This window comes from Aquarana catesbeiana, linkage group LG05 (genome assembly GCF_042186555.1).
Source record: "Aquarana catesbeiana isolate 2022-GZ linkage group LG05, ASM4218655v1, whole genome shotgun sequence".
NCBI classification, from domain to species: domain Eukaryota; kingdom Metazoa; phylum Chordata; class Amphibia; order Anura; family Ranidae; genus Aquarana; species Aquarana catesbeiana.
Window position 1 is genome coordinate 257,432,646 of NC_133328.1, and position 12,857 is coordinate 257,445,502.

Sequence of the window (12,857 nt, forward strand, 5' to 3'; positions counted from 1 at the left end):
AGAAAAGGTATTTAAGGTGGCCAATTGCAAGTTGTTGTTCTCTTTGACTCTCCTCTGAAGAGTGGCAACATGGGGGTCTCAAAACAACTCTCAAATTACCTGAAAACAAAGATTGTTCTACATTATGGTTTAGGGGATGGCTACAAAAAGTTATTGCAGAGCTAGAAGCTGTCAATGTCCACTGTGAGGAACATAGTGAGAAAATGGAAGACCACAGGCACAGTTCTTGTTAAGGCCAGAAGTGGCAGGCCACATAAAATATTGGAGAGGCAAAAACGAAGGATGGTGAAAACGGTCAAAAACAGCCCATTGACCGCCTCCAAAGACCTACAACATGAACTTGCTGCAGATGGTGTCACTGTGCATCCTTCAACAATTCAGCGCACTTTGCACAGGGAGAAGCTGTATGGGAGAGTGATGCGAAAGAAGCCTTTTCTGCACATGCCACAAACGGAGTCACTTGAGATATGCAAACGCACATTTGGACAAGCCAGCTTCATTTTGGAATAAGGTGCTGTGGACTGATGAAACAAAGATTGAGTTATTTGGTCATAACAAGGGGCGTTATGCATGGCGGCAAAAGAACACAGCATTCCAAGAAAAACACTTGCTACCCTCAGAAAAATTTGGTTGAGTTTCCATCATGCTGTGGGGCTGTGTGGCCAGTGCCAGTACTGGGAATCAGGTTAAAGTTGAGGGTTGCATGGATTCCACTCAATATCAGCAGATTCTTGAGAATAATGTTGAGGAATCAGTCACAAAGTTGAAGTTATGCCAGGGCTGGATATTTCAAGAAGACAACGACCCAAAACACTGCTCAAAATCTACTCGAGCATTTATACAGAGGAACAAGGACAATGTTCTGGAATGGCCATCCCAGTCCCCAGACCTGAATATCATTGAACATCTGTGGGGTGATTTGAAGCGGGCTGTCCATGCTCGGCAACCATCAAACCTAACTGAACTGGAGATGTTTTGTAAGGAGGAATGGTCCAAAATACATTCATCCAGAATCCATACAGACACTCATTACAGGCTATAGGAAGTGTCTAGAGGCTGTTATTTCTGCTAAAGGAGGCTCTACTAAATATTGATGTGATTTTTCTGTTGGGGTGCCCAAATTTATGCACCTGTCTAATTTCATTTTGATGCATATTGCGCATTTTCTGTTAATCCAATAAATCTCATTTCACTACTGAAATATTACTGTGTCCTTCAGTTATTTGATAGATCAAAATGAAATTGCTGATCCAAACACCCAAATATTTATAAATGACAATCATGGAAATTGTCAGGGGTTCCTAAACTTTTGCATACAACTGTATATTAGTGCACCGATTCAGAATGGACTTGTAAGTGCAAGATCTTTTAGATCTATAATAAATGTAATATAACTTATTATCATACCATATCATGAATTATGGGTTTATGTTACATAGTAGGTGAGGTTGAAAAAAACAAAAAAAAAAACAAAAAAAAAAAAAGACAAGTCCAACCTATGTGTGTGATTATAGGTCAGGATTATATGTCTTCGTGATAGATTCACAAATACTTCATTGATATTTTGTATGATTTATGGTTTTGCTCATCACTGCTATGCATGCACAGTCACATTATTGTTTAGGTCCATATGTTTTACAGTCCTAATTTGCACATAAATAACTGGTGCATCAGATATGGTCTGTTTAAACATTCATTTTTATTATAGTGTTTTTTAGCACTGCACAGTGCAAACATTGTTGCTTTGTATACTGTGCTTTTTCCTTATGGCAATGTCAGGAGGAGGGGTCAATAGGTTATTTCTAATTTAGACCAATGGATGGATTGTGCATTGGCCGTGGATGGTACCAGAGCACCCTTAGAGCCTCTGAAGTAACTTGCTTCATTAAAAAGAGAAGTAAAGGAACCCCCCCAACCATACTTAACTAGGAGGATGCAGCATGGGTCCGATGCTGTATCTGTCCCTGGCGCCTCTGCACTGAGAACGGAGTGGTCGAACACCGCCGATCACTCGGTTTTACAGCTCCATGAGCGGAGAACTGTAGACTGTCAGTCACAGCTTTCTGCTCTTCTCCCTTCTTGCTCATTGGAGCGCTGGGCTGTGGAGGAGGGGGGGAGCGGCTGTCTCAGGCTCTCAGCCAGGTGTCAGTTCAGGCAAGTGGACGATCCAGATTCTGGTTGGGATGACGCCATGGGTGGTCAGCAGAGCGGACTTGCTGAACACGGGTCACAGGAGTGCCAAATGAATTGCACTCCTGTGATGCATAGGAGATGCATAGGAGAAGTACAGCCAAACAAGCTTTGGCTATACCGTATTTATCGGCGTATAACACGCACTTTTTCCCCCTTAAAATCAGGGGAAAATCGCGGGTGCGTGTTATACGCCGATCCCCTGCGATCCCCCGCTGACTGAGCGGAGCGATCGCTGACTGCGATTTGAAAATGGCGCCGCCAGAATACACAGAGCCGGTCCTCGGCCACTTTCGACTTCACTCGTGCGCTGCCCGAACCTAGCCGAGTGTACTCGGCTAGGTTCGGCTAGCTCCGCTCACAGTCACGCCCATCCCGGGCGGGACTATGAGTGGAGCCGAAAGTGGCTGAAAGTGAATGAGAGCCGCCGAGAAGAGCCGAGGACCGGCTCTGTGTATTTCGGCGCTGGCGGCGCCATTTTCAAACTGCAGTGACACTGACATGTCACTGCAGTTTAACTTCAGCCTGGGCAAGGCTGCAAAAGGACACAGAAAAGCTTCAGATCGGCACTGGCAAAGCTGCAAATGACACCAAGGCTGCTGACTGCAAGGCTGCAAATGACACCAAGGCTGCAAATGACACCAAGGCTGCAAATGACACCAAGGCTGGGCTGCTGACTGCAAGGCTGCAAATGACTGCAAATGACACTGGACAAGCATGCAGATGGACGCTGTGCAAGGCTGCACTGATGGGCATGTAAATGTAAGTTTTTTTTCCTTAAAACATTTTTTTCCTTATAATTCCCTCCTAAACTTGGGGTGCGTGTTATATGCCGGCGCGTGTTATACGCCGATAAATACGGTACTTCTTTTTATCAGCCTGTGCTAATTTAAAAAGGAGCTTTATGTCTTCTCTCATATGATTTAAACTAAAGCTGAACTCCAGGCGGGTAGAAAAACAACAATCAAGAATTCATTAAAAGTGGAGTTTCAGCCATTTGTGTGTTTATTAAAAGGCAGCAGCTAAAAAAACTGTAGCTGCTGCCTTTGATTAAACACACACACTTACCTGTCCCACGGGCCAATGGTGCATGCATCCCAGCAGTTTTCTTCCTCTCTCCTCCCCCGGCATCTCTACTATGGGCACTCGGCTGGGACAGCTTGCGGCTTCACAGCTGGGTGCCCACTGTGCATGTGCGAGTGGCGCTGCGCTCTGATTGATCCTGAAGTTTTCTAGGACCTGTCGTGTGTCCCAGAAGATTTCGGGAGGGAGGGGGAAGGCTAAGGCAACCAGAACGGAAGTGGCTGTGGGTAGCTGTCAAAAATCGGGTATACACACCCCCCCCCCTCCCCAGAAGCTCAGTTTCCCCATCATAGTGCAGGTGGTCTGTGAGTCTGGATTGTAAGCGGAGCTGGGCAGAGTTAGAGGGTGTCAGATCTGCAAAGAAAACCTGTTCAAGGGAGCTTAATTGTTTCTCAGCCTGTTGTAAAATAATTTTAGAGGAGGCCTTATGTCTATTGATGTGTGTGGAGTGAATCAAAAACGGGCATGAGATTTAAATGCCTCCCACACCATCCCAGTCGAGATCGAACCCTGATTGGATTGAAAATAATGAGCCCACTCACGCTGTATGATCTCAATATCCGTAAGGACAGTGAGCCAGAATGGGTTCAGTCTCCACATGCGGGATGGCGGGGTGGAGGGCAATCGCAGGGTGATTCAGTAAGGTGAATGGTCCGAGAGAACCCTCTAACCGAATCCCACTGCAAGGAGGTTGAGGATCAGAGTGGTAGAGAGCATTATCATATCTATGCGGGACATCGCAGTCTGTGAGGGTGTGAAGCAGGTGTGGTAGGATATTTGAGTCGCCAAGTTACGGTCAAGGCAAATTCCGAAAGGAATCTGCCAAACCTAGTCAAGGCGGGTCTGGCTAATGGCGTAGTGGATGAATGGAGCCGGTCTAGGAGGGGATCTATCACCATATTGAAATCCCCCATCCATATGGCCAGTACTGTGGGATGTTTAGACATAAAAGCCACACCCTCTTTAAGGATAGCAAATTGAAATGGCGGGGGGACATAGAAAGCCAGCAGGAGAACCTCAAGTCCTCCAACGGAGGCATGTAAAAAGAGGAACCTTCCCTGACGATCCGACTGTAAACTATGGAGTTGAAACGGAACTGTTTTGGCTATAAGGATAGCGATACCTCTAGAATTATTGGTGAATGGGGCCTGATAAGAAACCCTGGGTGGGCTGGACTTAAGTGCCATTTGCATTTGCCCCGTTATATGGGTCTCTACAAGCACAGATATGTCCGCTTGCATACGTTTGAGATGGGACAGTGCGGCGAGTTGCTTAGACTTATCCCGCAGGCCTCTCACATTCCACGTGACAATTTTTAGGGAGGCCATCCCAGAAAAAGTGGTAATTGAATGTTCAGTCGGATCGGCAGGGAGAGGTCTACGTCCCCACCCGCCACAAGCAAAATCATCCCAGACAGTAGCATACATTGAAGTACAGGCCCCGTTTCGTATTTCATGATGGGAGCCCTGCAGGCAGGCTGACTGAGGTCGCGAAGCAACCATGGTAGATCTGCAGGGAGCCATGCAGAAAAGTATATTGGCCAATATAGGCATAAGCAAGCAGCAAATAAATTGCAGTACATGACACGTCAGACATTGCATGAATGAACAAAAAAGAAAATAAAAGAACACAACAAATAAAACTAAAACTATGCCAGCTCTGGACCAGCGCGGCATGTCAAACTTGTGGCAACCCTCCACGGCAGTGGGGGCTGCTGCTGGCCAGGGAAACAGATCTTGTTGCGGCAGCAAGGGTAGCCCCGGGCTACTAGATAGGAAAGGAGCAATGCGAAAGGACAAAAGGGGGGAGAGCCCAGGTGCATCCTTGACTGCCACTGGAAACGAACAGAAAGTAACAGAAGTGCACAGCGGTGCTAAACAGTTAAGCATCCGGGTGTCAGGAGGGGTGCAGGAGTGTTACTTGAGCTTGGCTGAATGAGTGTCTCATCGGGGGGGCCAGGCACAACTTACAAAAGCAGCGAAAATAACAATTCAGAGGTCGCATATTGGGTCAGGGGAGAGAGGCAGTCACAGCACATGGGCATCCGTGGGGGTGCCGTGAGTTCAAGTATGATGAGTGGGAGAAGGGCAGGGGAAGATTAACTCACTGTTCGTAGGATGTGCGTCTTCAGCGTAGGGCTTGGGGTTCCAAGCCGGTGCACGAGTTGCGATGGCGCAGGGCCAGCCACAGCTCGACTCTCCAACCATGGAATGACCGCTGAGGGATCCTCAAAAAAATTAGCCTTGCCATCCCGGATCACTCGGAGGCGCGCTGGAAAAAGCATGGCATAGGCTAGATGATGGTTACGCAGCTGACGCTTGGCTTCCAAGAATTGTGCCCTCTTTTTCTGGACCTCAGCAGAGAAATCCGGGAAAAATATTATATTATAATTATATATATATATATATATATATATATATATATATATATATATATATATATATATATATATATATATATTATATATATATATATATATATATATATATATATCCCTCCGATCTCTCTGGCAGTCCCACGAATCAGATTTTAGTTTCCCCATCAGGAGCTGGGGAGGAGGTCTTAAAGTGGAAGTTCCACTTTTGGGTAGAACTCTGCTGTAACCACTTCCATACCGGGCCAAACAGACCCTAGGGAATAAATTGGCGTTGTTGCAACGTTTGAAAAACAGTTTCATGAATAATAAAAAAAATAATCCACACAAACACTAAAGTTAAGTTACCAGTTTAGAGTTACAGAGGAGGTCCTGGGCTAGAATTGTTGCTCTCGAACATTTGCGGCAATACTTCACATGTGTGGTTTGAAGACCGCTTACATATGTGGGCACGACATACGTATGCGTTCGCTTCTGCGTGCAAGCAGAAATTGTTTGTTTATTTTCTTTTACACTTTCCCTTTTAAGTTCCCTTTTTAGTCCACATTTGTGTAATTTAATCTTTGTATAAACACAGCTGTTCTGTGAAGCCAGAGGTTTGATAGAGAACCTTAGTGAACAAACAGCATCATGAAGGCCAAGGAACACACCAGACATGTCCGGTAAAAAGTTCTGGAAAGGTTTTAAAGAAGAGTTAGATTATATAAAAAAAAAAAAAAAAAAAAATTAAAAAAAATCCCAAGTTTTGAACATCTCACAGAGCACTGTTCAATCCATCATCCGAAAATGGAAAGGGTTTGACACAACTGCAAACCTATCAAGACATGACCATCCACCTAAACTGACAGACCAGACAAGGAAAGCATTAATCATAGAAAAAGCCAAGAGGCCCATGGTACAGCTCAGGTGGGAGAATCTGTCCACAGGACAACTATTAGTCATGCACTCCACAAATCTGGCCTTTATGAAGAGTGGCAAGAAGAAAGCCATAAGAAGTCCCATTTGCAGTTTGCGAGAAGCCAAGTGGGGGACACAGCAAACATGTGGAAAAAGGTGCTCTGGTCAGATGAGACCAAAATTGAACTTTTTGGCCTAAAAGCAAAATGCTATGTGTGGCAGAAAACTAATACTGCACATGACACTGAACACACCATCCTCACCATGAAACATGGTGGTGGCAGCATCAGGTTGTGGGGATGCTTTCTTTCAGCAGGGATAGGGAAGCTGGTCAGAGTTGATGGGAAGATGGATGGAGCCAAATACAGGGCAATCTTATGCTCCATACACGAGCGGACTTCTCGTCGGGCTGAACTCCGAAGGACTTTTCATCGGAGTTCCGACGAAACGGACTTGCCTACACACGATCCCACCAAAGTCTGATTGTTTCGAACGCGATGACGTAGGACCGGACTAGAAAAGGAAGTTCAATAGCTAGTAGCCAATAGCTGCCCTTGCGTCGTGTTTGGTCCGTCGGACTAGCATACAGACAAAAGTTTTTTTCGATAGGAATAGAGTCCGTAGGAAAGATTTGAAACATGTTCTATTTCTAAGGTCAGTCAGATTTTGAGACAGAAAAGGTGAAGCCCACACACGATCGGAATGTCCGATGGATTAGTTCCGTTGGACCTCTTCTGCCGGAAAGTCCGCTCGTGTGTACGTGGCATTAGGAGAAAACAGGTTAGTCTGCTAAAGACTTGGGTGGAGGTTCACCTTCCAGCAGGACAATGACCCTAAACATACAGCCAGAGCTACAATGGAATGGTTTAGATCAAGGCATATTCATGTGTTAGAATGGCCCGATCAATGTCCAGACCTAAATCCAATTGAGAATCTGTGGCAAGACTTAAAAATTGCTATTCACAGGTGCTCTCCATCCAATCTGACAGAGCTCGAGCTATTTTGCAAATAAGAATAGGCAAAAAATTCACTCTAAATGTGCAAAGCTGGTAGAGGCATACCCAAAAAGACTTGCAGCTGTAATTGCAGCGAAAGGTGGTTCTTTCTATAAAGTATTGACTTGGGGGGCTGATTACAAAATGCACACCACATTTTTAACATATTTGTAAAAAATTTTGAAAAACATTTATCATTTTCCTTTCACTTCACAATTATGTGTCACTTTGTGTCGGTCTATCACATAAAATCCCAATAAAATTGTTTTTGGTTGTAACATGACAAAATGTGGAAACTTTCAAAGGGTATGAATACTTTAAGGCACTGTATGTGAACCAAGTTTGTTTCTTATCAAGAGCTCCCTCTTTGGAATAAATATGCCTGGACTACCACATGCTGTCTTTATAGGGACTTACTCGCATTGGGTCTAGATGGCCCCCCATTGGGAAGTTGGTTATTTTGTATTAGGATAACGTGTACAAGACCATTGGCTGTTTACTGAATGTACCCCAATTTTCCATCCGAGAGGCAATGGCTTTACCTTGGCTTGCTCATTTGTACCTCTATGGGCAACACACACATGCTATGAATTCCAGTCTACCCTACTGGTTGATATTACTCTATTAAAGATTAGGAGTTCCAGTGTACCGATTCAGTCACATGTGCTCCTGAAAGGATTACCGAAACACGCGGAGTCCACATGTGAACTGTAATTCGGAAACTTTGCATGTTGTGAACCCCTATGTGAAGAGTAATTATTAATGTTGTGTATAAGATTTTTAATGGTACATAAATAAAAGTTGTTTTTATGGCACTCTGTTTCTTTTCTATATGTCCACACAAAGTCCAAGACTACATATTATGTTCATAGTTGCACAAGCTCTGTCTATAGTATTATAATCATGTCAGACTAATGGCTTCTCTTTCCACCCACCAGACTGTTTTAGGTTGGCACTTACAACAAAGACAAATATGATGGAACTGAACGGTGGCAACCACATATTGTAAAAAGTAGAGGTCGACCGATATATTGGCCGGCCAATATTTGGCATTTTTTTACTTAAATCGGCATCGGCCAATAGTGCTGATAAAAAAGGCCGATTATAACTTCAGCACGACTTGCACATGACTTCTGTAATAGAAGTCAATGCAAGTTGCCTTAAAGCGGAGGTTTTCTGAAAAAAAAAAAAAAAAACACATTAAAAGCCAGCAGCTACAAATACTGCAGCTGCTGACTTTTAATATATGGACACTTACCTGTCCAGGGAGCCCGCGATGTTGGCAGCCAAAGCCGATCCGTCCTTCGGCTCTCGGCTGCTGCCGCCGCCATTCTCGGTAAGGGAATAAGTGAAGCCATGTGGCTTCACTTCCTGGTTCCCTACTGCGCATGCGCGAGCCGCGCGTCCTTACAGGTCCCTGCTGTATTCTGTGTCTCACAGAATACAGCGGGGGGAGGACGGGGTAGGCGGCGGAAGTGGCGTAGGTCACCGCAATCACCGCGGTGATCTATGCCAGGAAGTGGGAGCAAATACCTGTATTAGACAGGTATCTGCTGCCTCCTCCCCCCTGAAAGGTGCCAAATGTGACACAGGAGGGGGGGGGGGGGGGAGGAATCCAAAAAGTGGAAGTTCCATTTTTGGGTGGAATTCCACTTTAAGTTTTCTGTGGAGAGACTACTCTCCTCCTCTGGGCAGCCTGCCAAATCTGATAAGAAGAAACATTGTATCTCTTCTTGGTTCTTTTATAAATGAGCTGAGTTCTCAGTTTAACCATTTAAAGACTAAATCTTTTCTGACACTTGTTGCTTACAGGTAAAAATCCTGTATTTTCTGCTAGAAAATCACTTAGAACCCCCAAACATTATATATTTTTTTTTAGCAGAGACCCTACGGAATAAAATAGCGGTTGTTGCAATATTTTATGTCACACGGTATTTGCGCAGCGCTCTTTCAAACGCAATTTTTAAAAAAAAATTACACTAATGATTGAAAAAAAAAAACCTAAGCAGTAAAGTTAGCCCATTTTTTTTCATCCAAAAGTTTTGATTACCTGTTTTTCTGTATTTAATATATAGGGTTTTTTTTGTTATCTAAATTATACATACAAGTGAACTGATTGGAGGTTTGTTTTGTTTAATAAATGTAAGAAATTTTCTGTATCACTTATTACTTAAGGTTGCGTTCACACTGAAGCGGGCATGCCTTGATGGTAAAACGCTGCTAGTTTTAGTAAAAGCACTCGGGCTTTCACACTGAGACTGCAGGGGAGCCGTTTTGCAGGCATTTAACAGGCGCTATTTTTAGCCCAAAAGCGCCTGAAAAACGCCCCAGTGTGAAAGGGATCTGTTAGATTTTATGAGATGAAGGAAAATCGGCCACCCCGATTTCTAAATATCTGCATCGACCAGAGAAAAACCCGTATCAGTCGACCTCTAGTAAAAAGATTGAAAAATTCCTACCAACATTGTTTGGTAGTATTGTTTCAAAAAACATGCCTAACCTGTATCAAAAAAAAAAAAAAAAAAAAAAAAAAAAAAAAAAAAATTATAAAAAGGGAGGTGTGTACTTAGTTATAATCCGCTCTAGTCCAGGCACATGAGCCTACAGCTCCAACTCAGGGGGTACTTAACAGCTCCCATGGCCCGTCTGTTCTCAGCACTCCTTCCTCTCCCCTGCAGCAGCTGCTTACTGACACAGGGTAGCTGGAGCCACCAAATCACATGACCGAACCAGATTAAAAATAGGTAAGTGCACACATCTGTTTTATACATAAGTAGAATTGGTAGGAGGAGGGGGCGAGGTAACATTTTAAGGAATAGTTAACCTGGCCATACATGGATCGCAAGGACCGGCCAAATTTCAATCCATGTATGGGCGCTGTAGTTGTACAGAAGCTGATCTACCGAAATTTCAACAAAACTCACCTGCAGGACAGTGCAGCACTGAATGAAATCATCAAAGGCAACTTGACCTCTTTTCTGCCTGTCAAATTTGCGAATGAGAATATCATAAAATTGGTCCGTTAAGCGATACCCTGCTCAAGAGAACATACAGAGAAAATTTCATTAGATTAAATAGACACAAAGCACCACTGTTTGTAAGGTTTCCTGCATTATGCAGATACTTATATATGGTTTTAATAAACAACAACTCCAGGTACTGAAAAAAAGGTTCCCGATAAGTCTTTTAGTTGTATTAGCCCAAGTGTCATTGGGCAACATCTGCCTTTTGTAACACAGTCAAATTTATTCTCTCTCTATAATATATATATATATATATATATATATATATATATATATATATATATATATATATATATATATATATATATATATATATATATAAAATGCGCACAAGGTTAATGTTGCAACTGTTGAACAGTCGTTGAATGTTATAAAAAGCAGATTTAAAAGAGAAGTATGGATTTCCTTTTTTTTTGCTTACATCTGTTCTATGTGAGCTGCTAATATCTATAAATCCTTCCAGCCCTCTCAGAAGTGCCCCCATTCCGTTAAAATTGAGCTAAATACCTGTGGGAGGGTCTACAGACTTTCATACAGTGTAATACCGACAATGGTCTGAAGTCTGGATCCACCCACTTTCCTGTCATTTTTCTTGATTGATGTCAGCTCTCTGCTCGTTCCCGAGACTTCAGAGCGTAGCTGCTCCCTCCTCCCCCCCCCTCCCTCTGCAGAATGTTCCGTTTGTCAGACAAATCCAGCAAAGATGAGAGCACTTCAGTCAGTGACTAAGGCAGGACAAGTCACTGATAGTAATATGTAGATATTTTACATACACAGCACTATCTACCAGAGTGAAAACAATATATTTATAAAGCAGAATACACATATGGATGTGACAGTACACAGGCATTCCATGCATTACTGGTATAGTAAAATGAAATAAAATCAGAGCTAACATTGTGATTGAATCCTTTTATTGACTATATGGATTTTTATATGAGACAATGAAACCTTCCATTCACATCTACTTGTATTTTCATACTGAAGCACAGAGCTCCTCAGACATGGACAGAGCTTTGCTCCCCCATAATTGGTGTATTACCTAGTACCCCTATAGCAGTAATAATGTTCCCTTCATTGTAAATAGAGTATTACAGGATCACATACCGTACAGTGCCATCACATGCCGTACGGGCATGGGGATGATGGGACTGTATAGGAGTACAGGGGATGACAGGACTGTATATCATGGCATGTGATAGCACTGTACGGCATGTGATAGCACAGGAGTACAGGGGATGGGGGGGATAGGGATGGGATCAGTGACAGAGGGATGGTGGGGGATGACAGTGAGAGGAATTATATGTACAATAAAAGGAGACTCTGGGGACATAATCGGGGTCACTTTAGATGTGGGGGAGTTGTCAGTCTCCTCTCCTATGTACTGTACACAGGTATGTTCTATACACATAGCACTCTGTTCATTTCAGAGAACAGACACAGGGCACAGGTCACTATGCTCCTCATTTGATATAACACAGTGCTATGTGTAGATAGATTACCGGTGTTACATAGACACACAGAAGTTTTCAGTGACAATCCCAACTCCCCCCATCGGCTGGGGGAGACACTGACATGAACTTTGAATGAATGAGTGATGGCAGAGGGCGGGGGAATTCAGAGGACACAGGAACATCAAAGCCCAGGGGAGAGGAGAGCTTGCAGATAACAGCCAGTGAAAGGTGAGGATTTCACTGTATCACACCGTCTCTCTGCTTCCAGGTTTTAGCTGGGGACATACTGCCATGGAAACAGAGGCACGTGAAGAATGTGCTCGTTATAGATAGCAGCCTGGGTGTGCACCTCTTCACCAAACACACCCACATGTCCTCCAGAGGGAGGGAGTGAAGGAGGGGCTGGATTGTAAACTGTACTGTATCCACCCCCCTGAACTGAGAGAGAACCGTTAGAGGCTGATTCTGGACACTTCAAGAGACTATTCTGCAAAAACTAAAGGACTGGGGAAAGAAAGAGATGCAATGCAGGTATGAGGGTAGCATGTACTACCTATTTTTGCATTCCCATACTTCTTTAAAGCCAACTGGTAGGTGTTGTGGAAATTTTATATTAATGTGTTGTCATAAGAGTCTCCCAGTGTCTGATCAACCACAGCCCGCTCTAATAGCTGACTGGGGCAGACCAACCCTGGTTGATATCCGTTTGGTAGTAAAAAGCTCTTTGGGGATGCAGAGAAATGTTTGTGTGGTGGGGACATTTCCGCCAGCTAAGGGCCCCTGTGCGATGCACAGAACGATCGTCTGGTGGGGATGTGTTCGCTCTGCAAAGACATTGTCG

At 43.8% G+C, this 12,857-nt stretch overlaps 1 protein-coding gene and 1 long non-coding RNA gene across 3 annotated transcripts in view; one reads left to right on the forward strand and one right to left on the reverse strand.

The window, feature by feature from the left end:
- The window catches only part of LOC141144746 (uncharacterized), a 102,146-nt gene that overhangs the window by 52,094 nt on the left and 37,195 nt on the right, over positions 1-12,857 (forward strand). The window lies entirely within an intron of this gene.
- The window catches only part of PDCD6 (programmed cell death 6), a 137,216-nt gene that overhangs the window by 2,669 nt on the left and 121,690 nt on the right, over positions 1-12,857 (reverse strand). For both annotated transcript variants that reach the window (XM_073630726.1, XM_073630727.1), the window contains one exon: positions 10,464-10,573. In XM_073630726.1, the coding sequence (XP_073486827.1) occupies positions 10,464-10,573 (110 nt within the window). The remainder of the gene's footprint in view (positions 1-10,463; positions 10,574-12,857) is intronic.